Source organism: Giraffa tippelskirchi, chromosome 14 (assembly GCF_054371585.1).
Source record: "Giraffa tippelskirchi isolate mGirTip1 chromosome 14, T2T-mGirTip1v1.2.pri, whole genome shotgun sequence".
Classification (NCBI taxonomy): domain Eukaryota; kingdom Metazoa; phylum Chordata; class Mammalia; order Artiodactyla; family Giraffidae; genus Giraffa; species Giraffa tippelskirchi.
The window spans coordinates 44,917,497-44,932,216 of NC_137288.1; the positions used below are offsets into that span (position 1 = coordinate 44,917,497).

Below are 14,720 nucleotides of genomic sequence, written 5' to 3' on the forward strand. Positions count from 1 at the left end.
AATGACCTTTACTGTTGCTTCTTGACCCCATGTTCGGGCCTTGTGTGCACTGTAGCGTGTATCAGGACTTTCTTTTTTATGGTGGAATAGTTTTCCATTGTATGTGTATAACACATCTTATTCGTTCATCCATTTATGGATATTTGAGTTGTTTTTACCTTTTGGCTATTGTGAATAGTGTTACTCTGAACATTTTTACACAAGTATTCGTTTGGACACATTTCAGTTCTTTCGAGTATATACCTAAGAGTGAATTTTCTGGGTCATATGGTAATTCTATGTTTAGCTTTTTCAAGGAACCACTGCACTGTTTTCCACAGTATCTGCACCATCTTGCGTTCCCACCAGCAGGGCACAGGGATTCTATTTTTCCACATCTTTGCTAACAATTATTTTCCTGGTGGGTGTAAAATGATACCTCATTGTTATGATTTGCATTCTTCTAATGACTAAAGATATTGAGCCTGTTTTCTTATGCTTGTTGGCCACTTGTATATGTTTGGAGAAAAGTCTGTTCAAGTTCTTTGCTCATTTTAAAATTGGGTTGTTGAGTAAAAACCTTTGGTCAGAATAACTGCTTCATCAGGATATTACGTTTATATATATACACAATTTTTCCATAAAACATTTTTATTTAATTATTATTGAAAATATATCTTCTTTGATACATTTTTCCCTTAGAGGTTCATTTAAAAAAAAAAAAAACCTAATTCTTCATTGCTCCAGCATGGTTTAGCCAAGACATGTTCAAAGCAGCTGTAATTTTCTATAGAGCAAATATCCCACACTAAATTGTTTTTCTAAATATCTTCAGCAGTTTTTTCTATCATACAGCAGTATTTTCTGACAAAGGAATATATCTGAATTTTTTTCATCACATTATTTTCTGTCTGCTGTTTTTTGTACTTTGAGAATAAGTATTTTCTCAAGTGATACGTAGCTTTTTGTCTTTTCTATTAAAAACCATTAAAAGACTTGCTAAATATTTGATTACATTTAGTGAACAAATTTAAAGGCTAAAGCTTCTGTATGTCTTGTGACTGTAAATAAACCTCCTCAGATTTCTTCAATGATATCTTCACCTGCTGGATGCTCAGATTTTAAGTGGTGAGGAAAATGTCACGACTTCATGTGCTTATTAGTTTGTATCTCAAGACATAATGCATGCATACGTGCTCAGTCATGTCTGACTCTTTGTGACCCTATGGACTATAGCCCGCTAGGCTCCTCTGTCCATGGGATTTCCCAGGTAAAAATACTGAGATGAGTTACCATTCCCTTCTTCAGGGCATCTTCCCGACCTAGGGATTGAAAGAAAGGAAGAAAGTGAAGTTGCTCAGTTGTGTCTGACTCGTTGCAGCCTCATGGACTGTAGCCCACCAGGCTCCTCCATCCATGGAATTTTCCGGGCAAGAGTACTGGAGTGGGTTGCCATGTCCTTCTCCAGGGGATCTTCCTGACCCAGGGATTGAACCTAGGTCTCCCACAATGCAGGCAGACGCTTTGCCATCTGAGCCACCAGGGAAGCTTAGGGATTGAACTGAGACTCTAACATCTCCTGCATTGGCAGGCAGATTTTTTACCACTAGTGCCACCAATAACCCATAAAGAGAGGATGACCTGCACACATCCAGATTTCTAAGTGTGTGTGTATGTGTATATATATCTACATGCATCCATATTTCATATGGTCTTCTGGAGAACTGGCTTATTGTCATCTGATTGTATGTGCTCTGTTTTTTTTTTATCCAGGGTAGCTGACAAAGAGCTCCCACTGGCAGTAGAAGCCTTTGCTCTATTCTCTTTGTTCCCTTTGTTACCATCATTAGTATTATCTTCAGTCTGGAGTTCTTTTGGCATGGTCTTGATGCTATGGTTGTATTTTGTGAATTAACTAAAACTAGATAATACAGTCCGTAAGTCCTCGTACCCACGCTCTCATGAAGTGCAGTGTGCGTCACGATACCCTGAAAGCAGGCGCTTCGGTCAGCCTCTGAGTGGGGTCACCACTCTTCCCTGAAGTTACCGGGCATCCTGCACTTGACCCTTGACCAGGTGATCCATGGACCATGTGACGGCACCGTTGTCTGTCTATATCATATCTGTATATGTAACATACGGTCTAACATTTTTACAAAAGTAAATATAAAATACTTTCTAATATTTGTATGTCTCATGGATAGACACACTCCACTTTGGAGACTATAAGGAAAAGCAAATAAAGAACCATTGAAAAGCTTAAAAGTTATGCTGAGTTTGCATTTTAAATAGGTGTACTGGGCAGGAGTGTGAAGGGTCTGTCTTTTTCTCCTTCTAGACTATAAACTATCCAAGGATTAACCAATCTCTTCTTCTACTTTGTATCCTTAGCACTACCTTGAGATATAGTAGTATGTGCCCAGCAAATATTTTTTAACTAAATTGAAATTCTCCTGAACTGGCAATTCTTCTTTTAAAATTAATTAATTTTTTGGCTGCACTGGTTCTTCCTTGCTGTGCACAGGCTTTCTCTAGTTGCCTCGAGTTGGAGCTGCTCTTTAGTTGGGGTGTGTAGGCTTCTCACTGCGGTGGCTTCTCTTGTTGTGGAGCACAGACTCGAGTTGCATGGGCTCCAGTAGTTGCAGCATGTGGGCTCAGTAGTTCGGCTCGCAGACTTAAAGCTTCCTTGTGAATGTGGAATCTTCCTGGACCAGGGATCAAACCCGTGTCCCCTGCATTGCGAGGCGGGTTCTTAACCACTGGACTACCAGCGAAGCCCCTAAACTGGCAATTCTTATCCAGAAGCCACATTAGAATACTTCGTGGTGCTTTTGAAAAAACACTACATGGCAGTTTCAAGTGTTGGGGGTTGTTCCAAATACCTAATTCTAGTTAGGAGGAAGGAAGCAGATAAGCAAGGAGAAAACAGCACTGTGCCCTTCCCTTTAAGGAGACCTGGTGAATTCCTTAAATTACTTCCATTTTGGCCAGAACTTAGTCATGTGGCCACAGCTGCCAGAAAGACTGAGCAATAGTCTTTAAGATGGTGTTCGTTTTTGTTCAGCTGCTAAGCCCTGTCTGACTCTTTGTGACCACATGGACTGTAGCACGCCAGGCTTTCCTGTCCTCCGTTATCTCCTGGAGTTTGCTCAGATTCATGTCCATTGAGTTGGTGATGACATCCAACCATCTCATCCTCTGTTGCCCGCTTCTCCTTTTGCCCTCAGTCTTTCCCAGCATCAGGGTCTTCTCCAGTGAGTTGGCTCTTTGCATCAGGTGGCCAAAGAATTGGAGCTTCAGCAACAGTCCTTCTGATGAATATTCAGGGCTGATTTCCTTTAGGATTGACTGACATTGTTAATTACCTGTGTTCCAACATAAAAAAGTTTTTAAAAAGATACAGGGCAGTGAGTTCAGTTAATAAGTTCAGGTTCTTATTAAGGAATAAGAGGAGACTAGATATTGGGAGAAATCACAGTACATGGAACTCGTTCATTTGTTAAGTCCTGAGGTAGTAGGTCTGGGCTGAAACTGGGCCTTCTGATTAAAAACCAAGCCGACTCGACAACTGCTCTAGGCACCCTCTTCATAATGGAGAATCTGAGCTCTAAGCCAGGTTAGGAACAGAAGAGATCTTAAAAAAAAAAAAAACCTTCTCCTGGAGGGTGTGGTTGCAGTCAGGCTCCTAGTCTGTGTAACAATCTCACCATTTTATAGTGATGTCCTTGCTGACAGGAGTCCAAAGGATGGTTTTATAACAAGTGCTTTGCTGTGGTCCAGGCAGCTCTGCTTGCCCTCCCTCATCTGTCTGGCCCATCAGTGTAGTAACCCCATCTACCCAGAAACGTGAGACCCTCTGGCAGTCATGTACGGATGTGAGAGTTGGACCATAAAGAAGACTGAGTGCTGAAGAATTGACGCGTTCAAGCTGTGGTACTCTAGAAGACTCTCTTTTAAGAGTCCCTTGAACTGCAAGGAGATCAAACCAGTCAATCCTAAAGGCAGTCAACCCTTGTACATTCACTGGAAGGACTGATGCTGAAGCTCCAATACTTTGGACTCCTGATGTGAAGAGCTGACTCATTGGAAAAGACCTTGACACTGGGAAAGATCGAAGTCACAAGGGGAAAGGGCAGCAGAGGATGAGATGGTTGGGTGGTATCACCGACTCAATGGACATGAGTTTGACCAAGCTCTGGGAGACGGTGAAGGACGGGGGAGCCTGGCGTGCTGCAGTCCATGGGGTCGCAAAGAATTGGACATGACTGAGCGACTGAACAACTACTTCTGAGACTCTTGATCGTGGATTGCTGTCGACAGGGTGATTGGGTGTTTTGGTTATTGGCTACACCATGGGTTGGAAAGCTTACAAGATTCCAAGTTAAAAGATCTTGATTTCAGTTTTTTATTCTCCTGCTAACCTTTGGCAAGTTACTTAAACTTTATGATCTTCAGTTTATGCATATATGCATTCCTCATAGTGTTGTTAGGAAGATGTAATGAACTCTAACAGTGTGTAAAAGTGCCTTTAAACACTAAAATGCTATGCATGTACTTTATCAGCTGTAGACACAGTAACAGCCCCGTGTAAGCAAAACCATTGTTTACACAAATGCTTATGAAGTCCTTTTTTCTCTTTTTTTGGCTACATGAACTCTCATCCTGAAGTTAAGAATACACAAATTTTAAGAGACATTTTTGCTCAGGGTCCTGCACTTAAATGATTGGTTCTGGAATAAACTGTGAAAAATAATACTTGTTAATACTGGTTAAAGAGATTTTATGATAAAAGTCATTTTGCATTGCGTCGGTCCCCATCTCTTTCTCCTGTTACTATACTCCTGAATTTTCTTCATTTTAAAGTGCTATTTCAGCACTTAACTGTTGAGCATGTCATAGGCAACCCATTCTGGGCACTTAGGGAATACAGTCATGAACAGCTATTTAATGGAGAATTTAAGAGACATGGTTAAAAGAATAGGCCTTTTAAAATTCCAGAAGTTTTACTGAGTAGGTTGATTTGGAATTTTACCATTTTAATATAGCCAACAATGATTTTTGACATTACACTGAATTTGTTTGCAGTGCGTTTAATACATGCCATTACATGGCAGTTTAACATCCTGTTCTATAATTTACATGATACATAAAAACCTTTTGAAATTTTTAATACACTGTAATCTAGAGTAATTTGGAGATTATACATTGATGTAGTGCTTTTAGGAATGTAATTCTATAAGTGCTAACTTCTGGAATGTAAAATGTTCTTAGTTATGGAAATTACTGGTTTTTGTAGTTCCTTATGTGACTGTTACAGTATCAACTGACTCAGCTTTGCAACTGAAAGAGAAAATTATTATGAGATCTTAGTTGTACCGAGTTATTTTAAATGCCAGAACTATTGAGCAAGGGAGTGAAGTTCATGTGTATTGAATCTGCTGTTGGGGCATACCATGGAAGTGAATGGTACTTCTGTTTCAGAAGACATTTTTCTTTTCTGCTCCTTTTTTTTTTTAAAAAAACATGTAAAACCTCAACTTAGACATATTGTCATTTGTCTGTAGCATTATTCTCCCATTGGTTTTATTTTTATGAGAGGTTATTTTTAAATCAACCTGACAAAAATAACTATCAGATATTCTGGGTTTATATTGATTCAAGTATCTGAAGCCTTTGCTTTTAAAACTCCTCATCTATTTACTACATTGCTTAAGTGACTGTTTACTGGGCTCTGTCCTACATGTAGGACTACACAGTTACTGCACAATTCCTCCTTGATTTAAAATGTCTGAAGATACATGTGAGAATAATGGATTTAACAGATTACTAGCAATTACCAAGCTCCACTGCAGTCATTTTACTTAGAGCTTCATCAGTAAGTCAACAAGCAGATAACACCCTCTCCTTCATTCCCAAGACAGAGCTGAAGGGCAGAGAAGTATAGAGGCAATTCCCAGCAGGGTTTCCTTTCCCGTTGGCTGGAGCCAGATTGAGGGACATGGTAGTGCCAGTAAGAAGGGAGTATGTAACGGTGCCAGGAGCAAGCTGTGGTCTACTATAAGCAAAGGGAAAATGCTGGAATAGCTGCTTTGTGTCGGGCTGACCAGATTAGTGTGAATGAGGCTTTGGAGGGCCTTGGATCTGATCTCCTTTTAAATCTCAGGGTGCAGTTTTCAATGCTGTGTGTAATGCACATGCTGGGACCTACTGGTTGAAGACCTCTTTGTTTCCTGTTCTCTGTAGTTCTTAGGTGCACCGAGACAAAAGGAACCACTAAAAGAACACTCAGTTACACATACCTACCTATCTGCATCTGGACACATGTTGTTTAGTCGCTCAGTCATGTCCAACTCTTTTACGACCTCATGGACCATAGCCCACCAGGCTCCTCTGTCCGTGGGATTTCCCAGGCCAGAATACTGGAGTGGGTTGCCATTTCCTCCTCCAGGGGATCTTCTCGACCCAGGGGTCAAACCCACATCTCCTGCATTGCAGGTGGATTCTTTGCTGCTAAGCCACTGGGGAAGCCTGCATCTGGACACATACATGCTGCTTTTTTCTCCTCCAACTAAGGATGAGTTGTCCTGTCTTAGCAAAGGCCAGTTGTACATGTGTGGATTAGATCCCATTATTTTTTGCAAACTCAGAAACATTATTCCAGCAGTTCTCTCCTTTGACTCCTATATCATTAATTTCCCCTCTGTTGAATCTTTCCCATAGATGTAGAAACATGCTGGCATATATTGCATAATAAAGCCTTATTGACCCTCACCCCCTTCCAGCAATTGCCCCTATTCTCTCCTTTCCTTTCTAGCAGAAAGAATGGGCCATACTTGCCCTTTCCAAGTCCCCTCTCATTTCTTCTGACCCACTTCTGTGAAGCCTTTGTCTTCAGCGTTCTCTCACTGTTCTGCTAAACCTGTCCTTGTCAAGGTCACCATTGACTTCCTCATCATCAAATCCAGAGGGCTTTTCTTAGTCCTCATGTTATTTGATCTGTCATCAGTGTTCGACATAATCGCTTGTTTCGCCTTCTAGTACTTTGTTTAGGCTTCTAGAATTAGCACACACTCCTGAGTTTTCTTCAGTCAACCCCCCACCTTCGACCTTTTTTGTTTGTTTGTTTCCTTTGCTGGTTCTTTCTCGTCTCTCCCATCAGAGGGAAATCTCAGTCCTGAGATTTCTTCCTCTGCCTGTCTCACTTTCTCCCTTAGTGATTCTATCTGTTTTACAGCTTAAAACATAATCTATTTGTGAAGGACTCTCAGATTGTATCTCCAGCCTGGAATTTGTCCCTGGAGACCTGACTTGATATCTAATTATCTACGTGACGTCTGCACTTGAACGCCTGATGACACCTCCCACTTACCATGTATGAGTTCCTGCTTGTTTCAAGTCCTTCCTGTAGTCTTCCTGCATTGGGTCACGATGACTCTATCTTTAACTATGGAGTCATCCTTGACTCTTGTCTCACATCCTGTAGACCTGCCTTCAGAATATATGCAGAATCTGACTACTTCTCATCACCTCCATTGCTATTACCATCTCTTACTGGGATTGTCACAGTAGCCTCTTAGAGATCTTTTTGATTCTAAGCTTGCCCTCCCCTCCAGGTCTATTATTCAGCTTATCAGTCAAAGAGATTGTGTTAAGACGTAAATCAAATAACGTTATTCCTCTGCTCAAAGCCGTCCAATGGCTCCTCATGTCAGTCAGAGTCAAAGCCAGAGTTCTTACATTGGTCTGTAAGGTCTGTGGGCTTCCTGGGTAGCTCAGCTGGTAAAGAATCCTCCTGCAATGCAGGAGACCCCGGTTGGATTCCTGGGTCGGGAACATCCACTAGAGAAGGGATGGGCTACCCACTCCAGTATTCTTGGGCTTCCCTGGTGGCTCAGATGGTAAAGAATCCACCTGCAATGCGGGAGACCTGGGTTCCATCCCTGGGTTGGGAAGTTCCCCTGGAGAAGGGATAGGCTACACACTCCAGTATTCTTGCCTGGAGAATCCCCATGGACAGGAGCCTGGTGGGCTACAGTCCATGGGGTCGCAGAGCGTCAGACACCTGAGCGACTGAGCACAGCACAGCAGGCTCTGTGAGTCCCCTTCCCCACCCACACCTTCCTTCCATATCCTCCCTCATCTGAATTTCCTCCCATCAGACAAATCTTCTTGGCCACTGAGGCTTCTTTATTTTTAAATGTCTTAGTAAGAGGAGAACTGGAGGGGCAAAAAAGGGCTTGAGAACCATAAAATTTGTGCAGTTGGAGAGGCATTGGCATGAGAATCGATGAAAACCCTAAACTATAATGTGTGCAAGGGCACTTTGTAAATCTCTAAAACAAAGTGCGTGCCTACCATCCAGTCTTGAAGATGTGTTTCCATACTTGATCGTGCCTGGGACATGAGATCAAATCTTATTTTTCCTGGGCTGAGAGCATGATTCAGCCTAGCTATGAACCTAGAATAACGTCTGCTTGCGTTCACATGAGAGCCCTACGCCTCCCACCTCCAGCAATGCTGTCGTCTTCTATAAGCAGAAGAACTTTGTTGTTGTTCAGTTAAGTCATGTCTAACTTGTGACCCCATGGACTATAGCCCACCAGGCTCCTCTGTCCATGGAATTTCCCAGGCAAGGATACTGGAGTGGGTTGCCATTTCCTACTCGAGGGGATCTTCCCGACTCAGCTGTGTCTTCTCCATTGGCAGGTGGATTTTTTTATTTTTATTTTTTTAATTACTGAGCCTCCAGGGAAGCCCAGCAGAGCCCTTACCCAGCTGTAAAGGACCAGACCCACTTTTCAACAGCAATGTGGCAACAGCAGAGAAAAGTCAGCATATTATTGGTCCTCTAACTACAGAAATAAGTGTTAATGTAATCCCTTATCTAAGAGGTAAAATTAGATGTTTTTGGATTTAAGATGTATTTCAGTCTGAAGGCAGTATGTTCTGTTATAGCCATACATCCAGTAATAAGAAATGAGAAACGCTGATGCTGTTAACTGACTGGAGCATAGCCGGTTGAAAGAGCTTTACTAGATTGATCATCAGGGCCAGAATGTCACCTAACCTGTAATTGGATAATTGGACACGGTGTTCTCTGAATACTAATCATTTACTCCCACTTAGTGGTCTGTCTTTGCCAGATTTAATCATTGCCTCTGCCTGACTTAACCTCGTGGTAACATAGGTAAATAGCAGGGTGCTTTATAGGAGAAAGCTGATAAAATGTATATTCACTGGCTAGTACCAGGCTTTTTAAAACTCTGAATTCTTTTGTTGGCATCCATTCACTGATGGAGTGAAGAACACTTTGGAAGTATTCATTGTGAATTTCTTTTGCCAGCATGAAATTGAGTAAGATGAAAGGGGGGTCGTGTTAAAGTGATTTGAGGAGATTATTGGAAAGGCTTGAATGTGCATTAGTCTGAAGGGGCTATAAACACAGAGTAATGTGTCTATTAATAGTTAATAATAATGTGTAACTATTAAATGTGTGATGATTCAGTCCTTAAATGTTTTCTAACCAAAAGTTTGACATTTACATTTACTTGGTTTTATGTCGATTGCTGTTGTGGCAAAGTGGCTGAGGGCATGAATTTTATGTGAATTTGAAAAAGAAAATGTCGTCCATATGCTAGAAATGGTCTAATTATAAGCACATGTTGGGTTTTACTAATTTTGTGAAAAGAAGTTATCTGTTCTTTGAACAATAATAGGGTAGTTATCGTTTTGAGTCATCCGTGCGCATATATTGATACACAGGAAAGTGAAGAGCAGCACTTAGAATTGCAGAGAGGGACTGCATGAAGGTACTGTTTCTCTCACACCATAGTTGCTAAACTAGCAAATGAGAATGTGGAGACAGACTTGGAAAGTAAGGTGAGGATTTTATGAAGTTACGCTCTGCACAACTTGACTTGCAGGTCTCCCCCCAGTGTTTCCGAAATACTGAGATGATAGTGGGTTTAGAATTGGATTGTTCCAGCTGACTGTTGCAGTTGATTGATCCGATTGACCAAAAAGCATCCTTGCCGGTGAAGTATGTTCTTAGGTGCTGCCTTGCAGCTCTTCGCTAGTGCAGTTTCTGTGCTACACACACCTGCTCTCTCAGCTGCATCACTTTTCCGGATGAGGAGGTATTGCCATTCAGCAGGAAGTCGGAGGGTAACGTGCCTTCAGTATGGCAGATCCTGTTAGGCCTGAAACTAATACACGTGTCCTCAGATCAGCTGACAGATAACAGCGAGGTGAGAACCAGTCTGTGGTCTGAGCCTCTTCTCCCCCTTTTGTTTCCACCCCTTTCCCTCCTCCTCTGAAGACTGTCTTCTCTGAGAACACGTGTTGAGGCAGCAGAACACAGGGATGCTTGCTTTCCGGGGATAAAAGAGAAGGATTTCGAGTGCAATCTTGTTGGGGGAATTTGATATTTTGGAGCCTCAATCATTTATTTTGCCCCTCTTCTGAAATCCAGGGTTTGAGTTTAGGTATTTAAACTTAACATTTTTTTAAAGCAGTGAAACCGATTTTTTTCAGTAACCATAGTAGTTCCCCCCTTTATCCTTGGGGGAGGGTATGATCCAGGACCCCCGGTGGATGCCTGAAACCGTGGATTTACTGAACGATATATACACTGTTTTTCCCTATACATATGATTACATAATAATCATATACCTATGATTAAGTTTAACTTATAAAGTAGGCACCATAAGAGATTAACAATAAAATTAATAAAATAGAACTTAACATATTTTTTGTCCAGAAGAGGTAACTTAGTTGATTCTTATGTAGAACAGTACAGTGTCAGCAGCACATTTGCATTTTGATACTTGAGCTGCTAGAAAAAACAAAGCTTAATGAAAGAGGAGTGGATGGGGTGAAAGAGTTTGAGTCTGCAATGGCGTTTTTTGGAATCTACAGCAGTGCTGATGTTTTTCCATCTAAAGAAAAGTTCATTTTGGATTTTATAATGAATTTTGTAGTCCTTGTTTATAGATAAATGAATTGTCTGACCGATCAAGTGGAGGAAAACAGCTTTTTTTTTTTTGAAGGTTGATTTCAGCTATACCAAGAGTATTTCCTCCTTGGATATAAAATTTTAGATTATAGGAACATTTGCAAGTATTTCTCAGTTTCTTAAAAATTACAATTATATACCTATTTAATTTTTTTCCTGTTTTCTGGGTCTTCTCTGCACATTATTGCTTACCATTTATTGCTGCTTATATTTCATTTTTGTAATTCTAATAATAAGCACATTCCTATAATGATCATAAATACTAAGGTACCCAAGGACTGGAGCTGTTCCCAAAATAATGAGGGTTTAATTCTGTTTTTATTACACACTTAGCATTTTCTGGTAGGGCTGTATTTTAAGTCACATCCAGGATTCTTGGAGCATTGTCCCTATACATGTGACTGTGGAGTCAGAATGTGGAGGACGATGCTGTGTTCTTGGGGACCACAGGAAGGAGACTGAGAAGGGAGGCCAGGAAGTGGGAGGCGAGTTCGGCAGAGCGCAGCTGGGAGCCATGGAGAGAGATCACTAGGGTGAAGACCCAGGGGCAGACGTTTTGACTGGAGGGGGTTTCGGAGGTCACCCCATCTCATGCTTCTCGAACTGTGAGAACAGCCCCTGGCTTTGGGCCTGGAGGGGAAAGTCCAAGAGGCTCCCGATCTGGACCCAGCGTCCTCCTATGCATTGCTGCTTCCTGAAACATCTGACTTTATGCGTTGAGATTTGAGAAATAGGTTGTGCCGTTGAACTTTTCTTTTTTTTTTTTTTGAAGACCACTGAATTGAAGCCACCGATGAGACTCTTCCATGGCAGTAGAATCCCGATTTTATAGGTGAAGAAACGGGCACAAGAGACCTCTGAGATTAGGTGGCTCCCAACTCTTCCAACTCTTGTCTAAAGAGCCATGTGGGCCCTAGAAGTTGAGGGAGTTGATGGAGTAGCTGTGATTTTCAGAGTTCTGATGCAAGAGTGGATGAAACTGTTCATCCCAAATCTGGTACCTGCTATTTTGTATGAGAATTAGACTACTTAAATTTTAGAAGGCTTTTAGTTAACTTCAAATTCAGAAGCTCTTGAATTAGATAGGAAGAACAGGTTATATCATCAAAGGAGTAAGACTTTGCCTTCTCTATAATCTTTTATTTATTTTTGCTCACTAAACTCAAGGTAAAATATGGAACCAGAATCAAAATCTGGATTGGAAAATGGTAATTGAAATGTCATTACCTAGCCTCTTGTTTCTCTTTGATATACCAACTCTTTTGAGAGTAAACTGGAGGATTATGTTTTAAGCTTTGATGTGGTTCACATTTTAATATTTACAACAGTTTTAAGTCTTTATTTTGTTAAAAAAACTGGCTTAATTTGGTTAATGTTGAAAGAAATACTCTCTCTTTTTAAAAAAAAAATTTTATATGATTTTCAAATTGACTAATGTCCTTCTACTAGGGTCCTGATCACTTGGGCTGAATTTGTTTGCTTTTTCTTAATCTATTTGCATTGGCTGGAGCTGTTGTGAAAAAAGGCCTCACGGGAAGAACAAAATTAGCTTAGTAATTTTGCTCATTCAGCTGTGCATATGTAGCACCACTGTTTTCATTCCTGATGTTGCAGTTGAACTGGATCTAAAGTGAGTAATTTTCACATCCTTTTGAGTAAGTCTGTCTCTCCTGTCACTCTGAAGTCTTTTTTGTATTATCTGTTTTCTTCTAGGTGAGAAATTTTAAATTGGAACAGGAACAAGAAAAAAACAAAATTTTATCAGAAGCGCTGGCGACTCTAGCCACTGAACATCATGAATTAGAGCAGTCTCTGGTTAAAGGTTCCCCGCCTCTGAGCATCTTTAGTGAGGACGAGTTCTATGATGCACTGTCAGGTAATTCTAGAACCCCGCCATCTGTGTCTTTGGTAATTCACAGTTGACCACCTAAGTGTCGTCTTAGAGTAGATGTCACCTTGAGTTCCCTGGAGTAAACAGATGGAAATGTATTGCTACAGTTCCCCAATGACCTACTTTTTGTGTGATGTTATTAAGGCAGGAGCCTGAAAGTTTGAAACGAAAGTCATCGCTGAGTCTGCCTTTGTTGACAACCTGTGCTCTGCTAGGGCCAGAGGGCTGCAAATCTGGTTTATTGTTTTATTCGTTGACTGTTAAATACCTCCTGGTACAAGGTGCTGTTACCTGTTAAAGGACAGAGAGGTGGATGGTTTATATCCTCAGAGAGGTCTAAGAGTAAAGGACACAGATAAGGAAGCTTGGTTACAACCTGGTATGCTGTGTGCCGAAGGGGAGGCCTCGGTGTACCTGGGGCAGAGAAAAGGAAGAACTTGGCTTGGCCTCAGAGGTACATGCCTCAGAGCAGTGCGCACACTGGCAGCTGGCAGGGGCTTCAGAGCCAGATCCTCTGAATTGAAATCCTGCCTCTGACCCTGGTGTGAGCTGTGTGACCTTGGGCAAGTCCCATGACCTCTCTGGTTCTCAGCTTTTACATGTTTAAAATGGGGGTAATTACAGTTTCCATTTCAGTGGGTCGAGTGGGGATTAAATGAATTCATATGTTCAGTAGTGCCTGACAGATACTAAGTATTCAGAAATGGGTAATGTATGTGGAGGGGTGAGAATGACTTTAAAAGGAGGTCCTGTTGAGTAGTTTTGACTTTTTATGAGTTTCCTTTAGAATTTGAGGTGGATGTGGGCAGAGTCATGGAAGGAATCATGGAGGGGATGGCTGGAGATGATTGAGACTGAGAACAATTCTTTTATGTGAGGAAATTAAGTGCTAATTTAGTAGATGAACATGTACAATTGCTGGGTCTCACAGTACTTGATGGTGGAAGCAGGAGATCTCGGTGGATACGGAGTTAAAGGGTCACATTCATTATAGGAAACTAAAGGAAGCGCAGTGAGAGGTCACAGAAATGAGAACTACAGAAAGTTTGGTTAAGGAAGTTAAAGTGGTGTCATGATACAGGACAAGGAAAATGATGTTGGCGGACTTAACAGAGAAGGGATTCATTACAGAAGATCAGCAGGGCACACAGGAACATTAATTTTAGAAGTGTGACATGATCAAAAGATGGGGGAAAGCTAATTCTAACAGCCAGATTGGGGAATAATTAGAGAAAGGATTCTAACGACTACGATGATGGCAATTAGATGGGGTATTTGTGAAAACAGTGATTCAAATTGGGAAGAGAAAGTAGAAATCAGATTTGAACGCAGTGGAATGAGCGGCGGGGTTAAAGGAGGCTTTTAGCCTGATTAGGGGAAGGGGGGAGAGGACACTAAGGCTGCTGACCTGTCTTCCCGTCTGTCCTCTGCCACGTCCTGTCCCGTTATCCCCCGTGTTCCTTCTGCCTGGACATCCAGAAAGAGATGTGAATGTAAAAGAACCTAGATGCTTCAGCTGCTCATCATTGATAACTAGTTGACTTACAATGTTTCAGTTGCACAGTAAAGTGATTCAGTTATACATATACACATATATTATTTTTGAAATTATTTTCCTATGGTTTTATTACAAGATATTGACTAGTTCCCTGTGCTATACAGTAAACCTTTGTGGCTTGTTGCATTCATCATTGATGTCTTTAAAAATATATATATAATTTTTAAGAAAAAACTTGTTATAAACAGTTCAAGAGAGAAGTGCTTATAGTGCCCAGTGAAATTTTCCCTTCATCTCTCATCCTAATTGCACACTCCCTCAGAGGTTGTTGTTAACAG

The 14,720-nt window shown here is 41.2% G+C and overlaps 1 protein-coding gene and 1 long non-coding RNA gene across 20 annotated transcripts in view; one reads left to right on the forward strand and one right to left on the reverse strand.

Annotated features, from left to right (window-relative positions):
- Positions 1-14,720, forward strand: part of OSBPL1A (oxysterol binding protein like 1A) — a 212,352-nt gene that overhangs the window by 115,471 nt on the left and 82,161 nt on the right. For 12 of the 19 annotated variants that reach the window (XM_081563211.1, XM_081563218.1, XM_081563210.1 and 9 more), the window contains one exon: positions 12,707-12,869. The exons of the other annotated variants lie outside the window; for them this stretch is intronic. In XM_081563211.1, coding sequence (XP_081419337.1) covers positions 12,707-12,869 — 163 coding nt within the window. The remainder of the gene's footprint in view (positions 1-12,706; positions 12,870-14,720) is intronic. 19 annotated transcript variants of the gene reach the window in all.
- LOC145534903 (uncharacterized) lies at positions 9,847-12,828 on the reverse strand. The gene is made up of 2 exons (XR_014075061.1): positions 10,724-12,828; positions 9,847-10,184 (listed from the first exon to the last, which is right to left on the reverse strand). It is a non-coding gene; the product is annotated as an uncharacterized LOC145534903 (long non-coding RNA).